At 42.0% G+C, this 15,665-nt stretch overlaps 1 protein-coding gene across 13 annotated transcripts in view; it reads right to left on the reverse strand.

The window, feature by feature from the left end:
* Positions 1–15,381, reverse strand: part of SRCIN1 (SRC kinase signaling inhibitor 1) — a 673,416-nt gene extending 658,035 nt beyond the window's left edge. For 9 of the 13 annotated variants that reach the window (XM_073572493.1, XM_073572495.1, XM_073572494.1 and 6 more), the window contains exon 1: positions 15,150–15,381. In XM_073572493.1, the coding sequence (XP_073428594.1) occupies positions 15,150–15,171 (22 nt within the window). In that variant the 5' untranslated portion in view covers positions 15,172–15,381. The remainder of the gene's footprint in view (positions 1–15,149) is intronic. The other 4 variants (XM_073572504.1, XM_073572502.1, XM_073572505.1 and 1 more) reach the window with 4 other exon arrangements.
* Between the last annotated feature and the right edge of the window lie 284 nt (positions 15,382–15,665).

Here is a 15,665-nt window from a genome sequence, read left to right on the forward strand (position 1 = left end):
GGTCTGCATGAGCTCTTATACCTTCACAGGATGCTGTGCGCTAGCTTGTAAGTGAGCAAATAAAGCATCCGCATTGCTCAAGGCAGTTTCCTAATGTTTACAAGCAAATACATGAGACTGTCATTTGTGATGAGAAATAGTTTACCATCACTCCCCCATGGATTACAGCATTCCAGAGATTTCCAAACGCTAGATTTTATCAGTACATTTACTGTAAAGAACCTTATTAAAATATTGATGTCAGTGCTACTGCCTTGCAGCTCTGGTGTCTTGGGTTCAAAGCCAACCAAGCATCTGCATAAAATTTGTTTGGGTTTCCTTTGGGCACTCTAGTTTCATCATAGACTTCAAAAACATACTCATAGATTAATTGACTTTCTATAAAACTGGCTTCTTTGTTAATATCTAAAAGTGGGAACATGAATTGGAGCTCTATTAGGGACATGGATTGACATTGACATGCCAATTCTTTGTATTGACCCTGGATTTAGTTCTTTATATGAAGATCTCTCAGGAGTTTATTTTTCAGAATAACGTTGAGTTAGTGTCATCTTCAAGGAGATACTACTATTATATTTATTTAGTTGTCCACCTTTCAACTTTCCTATTTTTATAGTGTAGAACCCAGAAGGCACCCGATTTGTTCAATGTTGATGTATAACTTACTGGCAATAACGCAAATAACCAAGTCATTTTTTTACTTTAAGTGCAGTAGTACATCCACTGAGTGTATACGCTATCATACAATATAGCTCTGCCACCTGCTTAGTTACTGTAGATTCTATCTTTCTGGATAGGATATTTTATAGCATGGAAATATTCATTTAAAATACAACCTTTAATAATAGTACATTTAAAATACATAAACCCTGGGTACAGAAATATTTAATTCTAGGTCCATAAATGAGTATTTATAAACACCACACTAATGTTTAACTACAGCTATAAGTACAAATTCTGCTAGGTATAGACACTCCTAGTCCAAACAGTAACCAGACTCGATTAGATTGAGGTCAAACTAGCAAAAAAGTACCACAACAAATTAGAACAAACAAAGATAAAAAGTGTCATAGTGCATAAAAGAGTGCAAAAAAGTGTCGATCTCATCCATTTCATCTGGATGTTCAGGAGCCGCTGTTTAAACCTATCCTCCCTTCCGTGCCTTCTGCAGGTGCTCTCGCCATGACAAGGGCAGTACCCAAGTATGGTGCTCAAATTATAAAACCCAAATGAAAATCCTCCAGACGTGTTACTTTTCTCAGCCTCAAGATGTCATCAGGGGAGTGTACTTGCTGGGGGGAAATTCTGCACAAACGCATCATAAGGTCCACATTGCTCTCTATTTCATGGGGCAGAAAGGTGTCTCAGTGTTTCAGGCCCTGTGCACACAGTGCGGATTCTGCTGCGGATCCACAGCGGATTTGCCGCTGCGGATCTGCAGCAGAACTGCAGGTGATGTACAGTACCACTAAAGCCTATGTAAAAAAAAAAAACGCTGTGCACATGCTGCGTTTTTTTCCACGCGGTTTTTGTGCGGGAAAAAAAAGCAGCATGTGACGTCTTTTGTGCGGTTTTGCTGCATTTTTCCACCTGCTCCATTCTACAAATCCGCAGGTGGAAAACCACACAAAAACCGCTGTAAAACCTCAAAAAAAAAGGAAGAAATCCGCAGGAAAAATGCAGGTCACTTGACCTGCGGATTTAGTAAAATCCGCGTGGAAAAATCCGCGGGAGGATCCGCACTGTGTGCACATAGCCTCAAAGTGCTTAGTACCAGAACAGAGAAAAAAAGGAAAAATCAGATCCCACAAAGCAGATCTTTTGTAAGGAGAGGACAGCACTCTGTTCTCCTTAAAGAAATAACCACCATTGTGGGATCAATTTTTTTTTTGCTTTTTTTTCACCCAATGTGATTTTTCAGGTTATTTTTTTTCTTTTGTTTTTTCCTCTTCTTCCAAGAGTCATACCTTTTTTACCTTTTTGTTTTTCTTTCCACATAGCCATATGAGGGCTTGTTTTTTTGCAGAACAAGTTGCTTTTATTTACTGAGTGAAATGACACCCCACCGCTGACACTTGTTAAATGCAAGCAGCATTTAAAAAATTAACTCTGCTCCACCCACAGCTATTAAATGCACATGATGGTTGATTAAATCAGCCATCATCTGCCGGTAAAGATTACCGAAGAAGCTGCATCGGGAACCTGGATTCCTGGAGCACTCCCGATGATCACCTGTTCGGTGCTGCAGCTGCATGTGTCGCAGCTGTGTGACAGTCACAACACATGCATGGATAGCCTGTTTGTTGGGCTCTCCATGCATGTGTTGTGACTGTCACACAGCCGCGACACATGCAGCTGCGGCACCGAACAACTGATCATCGGGAGTGCTCCAGGTATCTAGGGTCCCAATGCAGCTTCTTCAGTAAGCGCTATAGCTTGCCGAATAAGGAGTGAGCCGACGATGTTCGCTCACCTCTAGTAAAGATGCAAACTCAACGTGTGAGGTGGAATCAAAGTCAGAGACAAGACATATGATGTAAATGTGTGTCATATGTGGTGAAGAGGTTAAAGAGAACATGTCAGTACGATTTAATAATATAAAGATATGACTGTAATACAGATTACACTGATACCTTTGATGACAAAATCTGCTTTATGTTTCTTCTTTAAACACCATTTGAAGTTTTCTGCTAATGAGATCTCGGTGCACAGGGGCCGGACTGTGCACTGGATCTTCTTCTCCCTGTCTCCCTCCAATGCCTCACTGACTGCTACGATTTCAAATGGAAAAGGCAGATTATTCAAATAACTGGGGTCTTGGAATCAGAAAGGGAGGAGAATACCCAGTGCACAATGCACCAAAATCTAATTAACAGAAAACTTCAAAGGGTGATTAAAAAAGAATCACAAAGTGGATTTCTTCACCAAAGGTATCAATTCATTCCATATTACAGCCTCCATCACAGCCATGACTTTACTTTACATTACAAAATAGTGCTTTCTGATTATTTCCTAATTTCTTTATCGAACTGACCATGTGTTATTTAGGTTCTATTCACATCACAATAGAGTCAAATGACAAAAAACATACAAATATAATAGATGTAATCCATGAATATTAACTTTGTGTGAGTGTTATTCCTCATCATATTCCGTCGTTGGCCCTCGCCAGTTCTGGATAATGATATAGAGCCGTATACTCGGCTTTCCTCCGCATTCTGTTGCTGAATATTGCTGTAGGTTAACATCCTAATTCTACATCTATTCGGTCTGTTTTCTAATTTAAGCTGTTCATTTTTCTTTTCAGAAGCCATTCAAGGTGAAAATATATGAACAAGGCGTATTATTTAATTCTTTTCAATAACTGGCGGTGGAAGGTGTTATCTCAGCACACAATAATATTGCTGGACAATACCGTCAGCAAAAGTCTCCTAGCAGTAGCATATTACTGGTGCAATTTCTTCTTAAACACAAATGTCTGTTTAGGGACACAATGTACCACTGTGTGCCGACAAATTTATAAATCTAATAGTGTAATCAGCAGATACTGTTTCCTTGAATTCACTATATGTATAATGTGAAGAAGATTCATTTCTCTGCCAGCAATGAAGCCTCTCGGAGAGCAGAAATCCAATAACAGTGGGATATCAGTCTGTTTTCTTCAAAGACACACATCCGAATGCATTGGAATTTAAAAAGGAACTCTGTTTTATCAATGTAAATCAATTTTCCTGTTTCTGCATATTTACCTGTAATGTTTGCTCTTCATTCAATGCGGCTGCTTGCCACCCATTGCTACGGTACATTCACAAAATTCAAAGTTTTCAAAAGGTGAACTGGCTGTCAGATTGCTAAAAGTATCAGTAAAGATGAGGCAGGAGCATATTAGGAAATTTGGTCAGTACTGTAACCATTGCTAATTTATTACTTTACTCTGTTGTTAAGAAGAATACATCCATATTTCTGTTACGGATTTGCCAGAGATTTCTTGCTATGTATTAGACCACAAGTACAGGTGAATTTCCACTGCAGATCTATATATATAAAGCTGAGTGTATTTATGTATATGTATGTATCAAGCCACGCCCACTTCACATAGCCCCGCCCATTGGCGGCTGGAGAGCGGGATTGCAAAGGGAAAGTGCGGGACGCAGGTGGAGAGCGGAGCTGCGAGGGAGACAGCGGGACACGGATGGAGAGCGGGGCTGCGGAGGAATACAGCGGGATGACGCTTTGAGAGCGGGGCTGTGGAGAGAGAGGGCGGAGCTGTGGAGGGAGAGTGGGACACGGATGGAGAGCGGGGCTGCAGAGGGATAGAACGGGACGGTGCATGGAGAGCAGGGCTGTAGAGGGAGTGAGCGTGACGGCGTGTGGAGAGCGGGACTGCAGAAGAAGAGCGTGATGGCGGGTAGAGAGCGGGGCTGTTAAGGGAGAGAGCGGGACCCACAGTTAGATACTATGCCCAGGCATTGTGTTGTCTGGAAGTAAAAGGAGGATCAGCTCAACTCCTGTCTATAGGCTGTGTCTAATATTGCAGCTTATCTCTATTCCTTCAAATAGGAAAGAGCTGCAATGCAAAACACAGTCCATGGACACGAGCCATGTCTAGTGGCTCCACGTGCTTCTCTGACATGTACGTTTTAGCACCTGTATTATCCACGATAAAATAAAATTGACAGCTAGGTGCTATTATTGCCCTTGTCAAAGGGGTTCTTCCTACCCAAGGTCATTTTCCTCACAATCCAGCCATCATGCCCCTGCATAAAATAGATTTAGTTAACAATGTCCCCTAATGCCATAGTTATTAATGAATGCTGGCGGTCTATACTGTATGTATATTTGTTATTTTCACATAATAGAGCATTTTAAGGATATTTCATGGCTTTTTAGAATTCCCAATTCCTCAACTATTACCTAAGACAAACCTCCGGCCTCCTTTGTCGTCTTTCCTCTGTGTAATGCACAATGTTGATCACTGTACCAAATGAATAGCCGTCTCCAGTTACTGTAGCAGTAATGAGCACAGCAATGCCTTTTGTTCTCAAACTCTAAGGATTTCTGCTATCCGTCCCACCATGTACCACAATGGCTAAAAAGCTTTGTGTCTCGTCTGTTCCTAGCAGGGGAAACAACATTTACGCCTATTATTCTGTGACCAATGTATATCTAATCCGAATGAAGTACGGCACTGGATGATCATGTGATGATGGACATTATGTGGTTATTGTAAAGGAGAGACATAGCGCAGGTAATTGGGGTAAGGACTTTGTAGATCTTTTCTTTATTTTATTTGATTGGACAGGCAGAGTTTAGAGGTTAAGTAACATGGGATTACAAATGAAAATCTGAAACGGCCAAAATGGACAGTGAACGGGAACAGGGAAATGTATTGTTTTTGTAGGTTTTTACCGTACTTAACCCAGTAAATGCTTCATGATATTTACACTGAGAAATATTGTTTTATTTGACTTTTATTCGAAGAATGTAATGTATATTCACCCTGTGTCCACTGCATATGATATGAACCTGAGCCTGGGATTCATGTGATATGCCCATATACATTAGATGGATGTTGGCTGAACAATGTTTTGGCCAATCATTTGGCTAACAGCCATCTCAGCAGATACTCCCATACAAAAAAAGCGCTCACTCGGCCTAGAGCTCCTGTTTTCCCTTTGAGAAAGTAGCCAACTTATCTCAAGGAGAACAAGGTAATTGGCCCTCCCAAACTAGGCAGCAATCAATATTTCTCTCGACCATCAGTCGTCCAGCGCTGGATCCTTATCTTCCTCAACACTCGTCTGTCAAGGCCCCCATACACATTAGACTGCCATCCAAATCAGTCAATATCAACGGGTTCAGCCTACATTAGTCTAATGTGTATTTAGGCCTTCAGCCATCAGTTGGCAAATAGTGTACCACAGGATCCGTCTTGGTATGGGTATAATTTGATCTACATACACCGATGAGCCTAATGTTGTGTGTGTTCCCCTCTTGCCACAAAACACCTCTGAACTGTCAAGGCATGGACATCACAAAATCTCCTCTGGTATTTTGTACTAATATTCCAATATTTTGGTTTGAAACCATGTTTAGGTAGATGGTCTCTGTCATCCACTTGAATGTTAGGACTTGCAGCTAAACATTGCCTAGATCATCACATGGCCTTGTTCCAACATTTAAAATTAATGCTTGATTTGCTGCGTAAATTATTCCATTCCTTGACAGGTGCCATTATTGCAAGATAATCAATGTTATTCTGTTCACATTCAGTGGTTTTAATGTGATGACTGAATGGTGCATATGTGGTGGGGTTGTGATGATTTCATCAGCAATTCTTAAAGAAGTAAGAGATATGTCTCCTTGGACTTAACTTCTTGGTAAATTGTCATTATAGTTACAGATTATAGATTTTAGTGACAAAATTAAAGATGGTCAGTCCTTGAGGCTAATTTTATAGTGACAACAAATATGGCTGTACCTTACTGTCACCTTTGAAAAAATTAGAATGTCGTAAATAAGTTAATATGAACTACCAATCTTTGCATACTGCTTTAACTAAGGCTTTACTTGTAAATAGTTTTTTTATGTTTTGTGGTTTTAGGAAAGACATTTGTAGGATGTTTCTGAGGATTTGTTATTTCAGCTGTGAATTTTAGCCAAACCTATCACAAATAACCTATGTATGCTAAGAAGAGATGAGCAGATCTGACAAGATTCGAATTTGCAAAATCCACCATAGTTTTCTTTGGGAAATTCAATTCACTGTGAATTTATTCTCCACAATTTTAATGCCCTTTATTATGCTCTGAAATGTGGAGAAACCTCAGAACATAATAAAAGTAAGATGCAGAAAAAAACAACCAATACTCCCCTCACTGCTCTCATCCTCTGATCACTGTCCCTCATACGATCCTTGGCGCATCTTCTTATTGCCACTGTGTGTTGAAACCCACCGCTATGTCGGAACTGTAAGGGGGTGAAGTGCAGGAAGAGCCGGGAGAGGGCTGCCTCCTCTGCTCCATGCCCGGAACCATTGAGCAGGGCAGCAATTTCCCCGGGGAACAGAGAAGGGGCTGAGCACAGGAAGTCAGCAGAGCAGAGAGCGGGAAAACAGCGCACGCTTTCCTCAGAGCAGCCTGGGCAGCAGATGGGGGAGGATGCTGACGCAGACTGGGGGAGAGACAGAGCTCCCGGTCACAGAGTAAAGACCGGGGTACCGCGCACAGAGACGGCAGACCGGAGTACGTGAGACTGAGTACTGCAGAGACTGCAAAGGTGCGCCCTGACCCCTGTGGACAGACTGAGACCCACAGAGAAGCGGAGGCCTGTATAGAGACTGAGGCCAGAGCAGAGACCATAGTCCGTGACTACGTGAAGCTGGAGTCTGCAGTGACAGATGAGGTGTGTCCTGACCCCCTCGTGTGAAGTCTGTGTCCAGTGGAAAGATGGCAGCTAGTGTAAAGACAGCAGCTATTGTGGAGACAGCAGCATGTGAAGAGTCAGTAATCCATGCTGATAGATCTAACGGGATGGAGTGTTGTTTCCCCTGGGAGAGACTGTGTGCTGTGACAAGACACTTCCCTGCAAAGAGACTGTGTGCTGCGATAAGACTTATCCCTGCAAAGAGACTGCGCCCAGTGACAGGGCTGTGACCTGCTTAGAGAGACTATACCATGTACAAAGTTCCGGTGACCCTTGTGTTAATGCAGAGCCCCTGATTCCGGTGGGAAAGCACCGCTGTGGAGTTGGAAAGAAGGCCTTGGAGCATAGGGGATATCGTTTGTCTCATACCCCTCTGGCTCCCGCAGCAACCCCACATATTTCAGCTGGACATTGTTAAAGGCACAGGATACAGAGTACTTCAGACTACAAGCGCTGCTGGTGATTCAGCGCCAACGTTGGAGAAGAGTGACCCCTTCAATCAAGACCCCTGCAGGCTGATAAGTTCCCCATAGGAAAATTACCTTTATTGCTGTTCAATACTGTTCATGCTTTTTTGGCTGCTTGCCAAACTTGTTTTCATATTATATCAAGACTTCACTGTTATTCTGCCTGTATTATTCCCTGTAAATAAACCTCCCCTTTAACTGTTGGTCCGTCTGTTCCGTGGTGACATACTCATCACTGCACTTTATTACAGAACTACTAGCAACGACTAAGCCCTGGATGTCCCTGCGCATGCACTAGGATGTCATGAGCCTACTCGCAACTGGAAGTCCCGGCCCAGAGTTCACATCATAAGATTACAGCGCACCCACTGATGGCATGATGCTGCCGATGCCATACTTTAAGCATGCGTAGAGATGTCCCAGGCCTGGTCGTAGCTGGAAGTCTCAGCCATGCATGGAGAGGCCTATGGTTTTAGTGGAAGTAGTAAAAGATGGTGAGGACTGTACATGAGAGAACATTTAGCAGAGGTGCCCAGGAGGTAATAGGTGAGGTGAATATGAGTTTTTTTGTTTGTTTGTTTTTACCTTTTTCTAGCCCTGCTAAGTGCGCCTGCGCAAGTTGGAGATGTCCCTGCTCAGGTGCAAGATTTTGTTCGGCTGTGTGGATGATGCAGAATGCGTCATTTGCATTAATCAAGGCAGGAAGACAACGATAAGCAGCGGAGAGGAGGGACAGACGCCGGAGCAATGACGCCAGCCAGACTGACTTACTGGTATTGCGTGCAGCGCAGGAGCAATTCTGGAGGTTATACAGGGGAATTCAGGGAGTAATATACATGTTCGTGGAATGCAACACATGAAAAAATGAGTGACAGTTCACTTTAAAAAACCTGAGTACACTGTTTAATATGCAACATCTGGCTGCTGAATTACAGGTAACACTTTACACTGAGATACAAGTTACAGGCTGATTTTGGTTTGTATTTTTTGCTACTATGATAATAGCCATTTGTTATAGCTCTCTGCATAGCAGACACAAAATTTGGTCCTGTTCTTCTGTCCTGTGCTTGTACAGCCCTGACCTAATTAGTGATAATACAGCTACATGCTGGTTTGCGGCACAATTAACAATAATATCGTGTAGGGAAGAACTATAAAAGTTATGGAAGTGCCAGGTTGCTACAAGGGCATACAATTACAATAGTACAATAGCAGATCTTTTGACTATAAAATGACCAGTCATGATTTTTTAGATTATGTAGTCAAAATATTTGTATTCTATCGATACCAGTGCATAATGAAGGTAAAGTCTGGCAGATTGTTACATAGAGGTCTACAATAGTCCAGGCCTGACACCTACGAGAATAAAAAATAGAAATCTTCTGTACATAGTTTGCATAAAGGGAACATGACAGCAGGATCGACACCTATTAACTAATTACATGGCAGCAGTTGCCCTTTAAGGGTGTAGTCAGAAGGCCATATAAATCGGACCAATATCAGAATGCAGTGCAAGGACTGGCCGGTGGCTCTCCTTACCTGAGTGTGACAGCTTCATGTATTTCTATGCAGCTACCATGTTTGGGTTGGGAGAGCCGCCGACCAGTCTGAGCATTGCAGTCTGATCTTGGTCCGATTTATACGGCCTTCTGACTGTGCCCTAAAGGTGATTTCAGGCAACCCCATTTGTTGGGCAGAGATCATAGTATATCATAATTCTCCCCTTTTTTACACTGTATATGGTAATGAATAGGACTAGTCTAAGAAGTGTGCACCAAGTGCGGACCAGTTACGCCCCATCTCCTGATAGCACGCTCATTGAGGTGTGATTGGGATCTCTGAACTACCCCTACGCTCTTTTTCCTGAATTCTAAATCCTTCAGATACTTGCGAACACGGTGACTTTGGCACACACAATGGACTTGTCGTTCACTGTGCATGCCCGAAGTCGCCATGTTCACAATCTACAGGATTTAGAAACACGTGTCTGACAGACTACCAGGGCATAGGAGTGTGACCATAAGGGTATGTTTTCACGGTCAGGAAACGGCAGCACTTTGTACGCAGCACTTGCCCGCTCCGTCCAACGCGCTGCCAGCTTTGTACGCACTGTGATTCATTGAACACATGCGGAATCACCGCATCCTGTACATTAGACTGTGTTGTTTATCTTGTGGAGACTGAGCGTCTCCACAAGATAAATAGACATGCTACAGTCTATAAAGACACGCCCCATGTGCGTATACGCAGGTCTGACACCTGTGTCTTTGTACGTATAGTGGAACTGGGATTTCATACAATCCTCTCCACTATGCTGTAACATCTGGTGGCTGCGGATTGGACGCTGCGGCTGTACGCAGAGTCCAATCCGCAGCAAATACGCCACGTGGAAACATACCCTTAGCCTCTTACACAGAGGCATTGGTCCATTCGCATGTTCACAAATATCCATGGGATTTAGAATTCAGCGAGGGGAGTGCATGGGCAGATCAGAGATCTCAGCCAGGACTCAGTGGGCTGCAATCAGGAGATTCTGCAGGACAGGTGTGCATGTGGTGCATGCCTCTTTGGACTAGTCCTATTCACTAGAACTTTGAAAAGGTGATAATGCTGATATACTGTGATCTTTGCCCAAATAATGGGGTTGCTGAAAACACAATGCAAATGCAGTTATGAAATTAGTTAATAGGGGTTGAGCCTGCTGTTAGGTTTCCCTTGAAAACATCCCCATTGCATTAGTAAACCTCTCGATTTTTCATTTGCAAGAAATTTCTACCCTTAAGGGGCATTTACACTGCAAGATAATCGTGAATGAGCGCTGTTAAAGATGCTAGTTTCCCCATTATCTTGCCATGCAAACAGGCTGCCGGTCACCCTAAAATAATCTTTTATGTAGCATAAAAGTTCATTTTACTTGGGTGCATCGTCTTCTGTAAACGGGACTTGCACAAGAGAACAATGGCGACCTCTGCCCACTGAGCTATTGAGCTATTGAGTATAGAGGGCTCAGTACACATTGTTTACTTTGGTTTGCCTGTGTAAACAGGCATTGAAAGGACCAATGGTCAGGAAAAGTTTACCAATTGACAGTCGTATTGTACCGCTGGTTGGTCCTGGTAAACAGACCTTAGATTACTAATGATGGATTTCCACAAAAACCCTTTAAAGAAAGCTCCAGACAAACAAAAATTATCAACATATTCTATGTATGAAATCTCAGCCTACAGATTAAATTAAAATTTCTTAGGAAATAATTCATTATGTGATCTAACTATAAGAAAAAAAAGATATGTGATCGGATCTGGTGTCCTATGTGTTATGACTGCACATCTGGTGTCCATTTCCTATATTAGGGTATGTACAGTAGACATCATACAGCAGCTTTCAATCAGGGGGTTTCAGGAGCCATAACAGCAGCAAATAGCTGATCGCCCAAGTGGGAGTCGATACGAAATGTATACATCTGCTAGAGGAGCTGATTTGGTTCGGTAACGCATATGTGTTTGAGATGTATCATATCCAAATGAAATTATATCGCAACCATTCATTGTGAGTGGGACCGTTCACTATTATATGGTCGCGACTCATACATCACTGGTTCCCTTATCTAATGATTGTGACCGGTGTCACTGGGCAAAGGTACAATACAAGTGGATGGTATTGTAAAGTGCTGCGGAATATGTTGGCGCTATAGAAATAAAATTATTATTAAACTTATTATTATCATGTTTTGACATCGGATCAATACAAAAATAAGTAGTTTTTGTGCGCCAAGCCTTCTGAAGGGTATGAGAACACATGGCAGATATGTTGCATAAATCCATATACAGTAGTTCCATATATGTGAATGTTTCTGCAGAATCTGCATGGTTTTCTACAAGCCCTATTCAGATAACTAGGAGAGCCACATACACTTCTGTAACATATCCGCCATAAGGTGCAGTCAAAAATTAAAGTCTAGGAACATAAACCCAAATCATTGTAGGGTAAATTCTATCCCACCAATAAACACAGATAAACATATGTTGCTTCTGCTGTGGATTTGCTACAATTTTGGCCACAGTTTCAGTAAATATATGAATGTGGTCCCCTATGCAGTTAAAATTAATATTTCAATAAATGTTTTCAAAAAACAAGGACAACACAATGGACATTCTTATCCAACAGAAAGCTGACATTGTTAAAGGGAATCTGTCACTACGTTTGGTATGTAATCCGAGAGCAGCATAATGTAGGGGAAGAGAGCCTGATTTTAATGATGTGTTACTTACTTTCCTGTGTTTTGATGCTTCAATGCAATCAATGTTTTATCAGCAGGAAAATATCACTACAAGACAACTGACCTTGTGCTTGCTAGTCCAACCATGCCCCCAGCAGCAATTAGAAGCTTTCAGCCAATATACAATGTACACAGAAAACTGTCAATCAGTGGTGTGGACGAGTTATACACAACTTAACAACTGAGTCCTGCTAGATCTGCAGCAAAGAGAACTGTGATTCTTTCATCCAGTAAACAAAGTGATACATCACTGGAATCAGAATATCTGCCCTTAGATCATGCTGCTGTTGAATTACATTGCAAAAACCTGCTGACAGATTCCCTTTATAGAGGTTGTCCACTACTCAGAAAACCTCTTCTCAATCCCTATGTTTCCCCCTTGTTAAATTATAACACTTCTACTCACCGGTGCTGTTCCAGCCGTATTGGCAGTCGCTCTTCAGGGAATCGTGTGACATTGTTATGTCACATGACTCTGGTTCCCAATCAGCACGGGCTTCACTCTCCCCTCCTTTGGACAAATCACATACATCTGGAGGAAGTGAGAAAGCAGGATGTGATTTGTCCACAGGAGGGGAGAGTGAAACGAGTACCGATTGGCCACAGGGATTGTGTGACATAACAATGTCATGCAATCCCCAGGAGAGACAGTGTCGCTGGAATGGTGCCGGCAATGGAGGTGAGTATAAGTGTTATTGGAGAGCTTTCACGCGTACCTAAGACCAACAATATCAGTAGATCACTTTTTTTTCTAGATTTGCCCTTTAAATACTTTGGAGTTTCAGAAAAGTTGGCAACCATAGTGTGTTGTATATAAAATATTCAGACGTATGAGCTCAGACATGTATTGATCAAATATACTCTTAGGAAAAAATAGAGTTCTAACATCTTACAAAATCATTGCTCTTAAAACGGGTCTTGTAATATTGCAGTGGGTTGATCGATGTAATGCTCTGAAATCATTAAACATGTGGAACATCATGTCTATAAATCCTGTAGAAATAAAAGATGTCAGCTGAAAGTCTTTGCCTTGTAGTAGAAAAAGCAGGTGATAGATCTGTCCCATTAATCTCACTAGTGCAAGTGACACTTGGTTTGTTTCTTCTTGCCCCTTCTTTTCTAATAAAAACTATATGACAAAATAAAAAACGTAGGATGCTTGATTAGAAAGAAAAGCGACCTTGAAGCTGCTGGGCCTCAATGAAAGATCAGCCTTACCACCATAATCGTGCGTCTTTTGTATTATCGGTTTCCTACCATACGGCAGGGGAACCGGTATGACCACCCTGTCGGCAATCTCTAAAGTTATGCTACTGCTTAAAAAAGATTAAAAAAGGATGTCTATACTGTAATGTTGATCATTAATAAGGAGTTGTACAGACTAGAGCCTATCAAATCCAATGTAACAGAAAGATATGGTAAAGACTCGGCAGATGTGAGTGACCTTCTTGCCCAATCTGCCAAGAAAGTAAACTCTGCACAAGTCCCACTAGGGGGTAAAATGTTGAAAACTTATTTACAACACGCGGAATATTTTTCACCAAGGTCATCTATTAAAAGATGAATTGATTAATATTAACAGGATGAGAGAAACATTTAGAAATATATTTAGATTACCCCTACAAACCAATACAACGGTCACATACCGCTATACAGGTCATATTGTGTCGAATGACCTGCAAGATAGTTTACCAAATTAATTACTCTGGGGATTTACAGAGTCCTAAAAAAAAGGTTGATAGATCCATAAACAGTCTAAAATCTCAGTACAGAAACAGATATCACAAACTATTCCCTCCAGACAAATAAAAGGAGATGAACATGGATTTTGCAGAACACATAACAGCGCAAGTAGCTTCGGAAGGTTACACCTTGTGTGAGCGTGTGTAATCACTAAGGTCAATTCATTTAATGCATACATTCTGCTATCTGTTTTACCAAAGAAATGTTATTTTCGAGCCCATTAATCTCCCAGCATGCCCCAACCTAAAGTCAACATGGTCGGGTATAAATAAATAATACCGTCATTCTTAATGGTCTCAAGAGCTTGCAGTCCAAGGTGACACCTTAAATTGGGTCATACAGCAGCCTGAATCGCGGATGAGAAGTTGAATTCTTTTATTTTTTTTCTTACCCTGCAGGTCTTCCTGCTCAGAAACATTTCTCACTCTTAACGCCCTTTCCATAGATAGCGCTACAGTCTTTGTTTTATCGCTGAATTGCTACAACACAAATCAAAGAAGAAAAAATATATCCCACTCTTTACTCATTGTGTCCAGGATCCCAGACTAAACACGGCGCTGAAAACAATCCCATATGTAGGGAAGACATCAATGTTGCAGTAAATATCATATGATGGCTAGATTGATACATGAAATCCTTAAATGCAGTAAAAGGGAAAGACGTCAATGCAGTGACCGTGCCGATGTCGTGTAGATCTATAAGGATGGATCAGCTATTGTTATACAGAAGTGTTGTTGCTGGACGGCATTCAATGGAGGAAACATTATTAACCTGCCCCTTCTGTGGCCCTGTTTAATTAGCAATACTGGCGTAAGAAGAATAACACGCGCATTGCCCAAACACTCACAGACAAAGCTCTACAGCTGGTATGGATACAGAATTATGTTGCCAGCATCCAGTTTCTAGGGCACAGAGCTGAATGTTCCCAAGAGCCCGGTAAAAAACCCTTCCCTTCTCCATATGCTATCCGCTGCCTCCCTACATTCTTCTCTCTTCGTGAGAGCATCCTAAAAGAAAACCTACTCTGTTCTCCCTTTATCTTCATCTCTGCCTGCTCTCCACTGAAAGCCATCCCTTTGCCTGCAAGCATCTCAGCCTCTCTTCCTTCTTCTGCACAGAGGTGAGCATCTGCAGCATCACCACTTCTTGTTCGCAACCCATCCGCTTAACGCACAATTAAAGAAATACCTTCTACTTAAGAATGGATGCACAATTTGGGAGGGGGGTTCACATGCCTTGAGAAGGTGAGTTGCCCATTTCGCTTCCTTCCTTTCCAGCTTTCTCCTTGCAAGTCGATCAGGCCCAGCCAAGCATTGAGGTGGGAGGTGTGTGGATGTGAGAGAGGGAGAGAAGGAGAAGGAGTGAGGGTGTGCAAGTGTGTGATGATGTGCAAGGGAACAAAACAGGAAGCGCTCAGTCTCTCATGATACATTAATGGGCAGTGATCATTCCTTGCTCTCCCTTTCTCTTAAAGGATCCTACATTGAAAGGTGTCTGGAATGATGCCGGTATATCATTATGCTAATGATTGGTAATGTAGTAGCCGGAGCTGAAGGGGAAGGGCCAAAGTCGGAGAGACAAATGGCAAATGTCATTCATAAACATGACACAAATACATCAGGTCACTGGGATTCCCTACAGATACCACCTTCATGAAATAATCATCAAACAAAGGCCTGGAAGAGAATATTGATCAAGATGGTGGAGATCAAATAAAGCCAAGAAGGTGCTCTCCATTGTGTCTACAACAC

This window comes from Dendrobates tinctorius, unplaced genomic scaffold, assembly GCF_039654945.1.
Source record: "Dendrobates tinctorius isolate UK_male_01 unplaced genomic scaffold, ASM3965494v1 ptg000032l, whole genome shotgun sequence".
In the NCBI taxonomy this organism is placed as follows: Eukaryota; Metazoa; Chordata; class Amphibia; order Anura; family Dendrobatidae; genus Dendrobates; species Dendrobates tinctorius.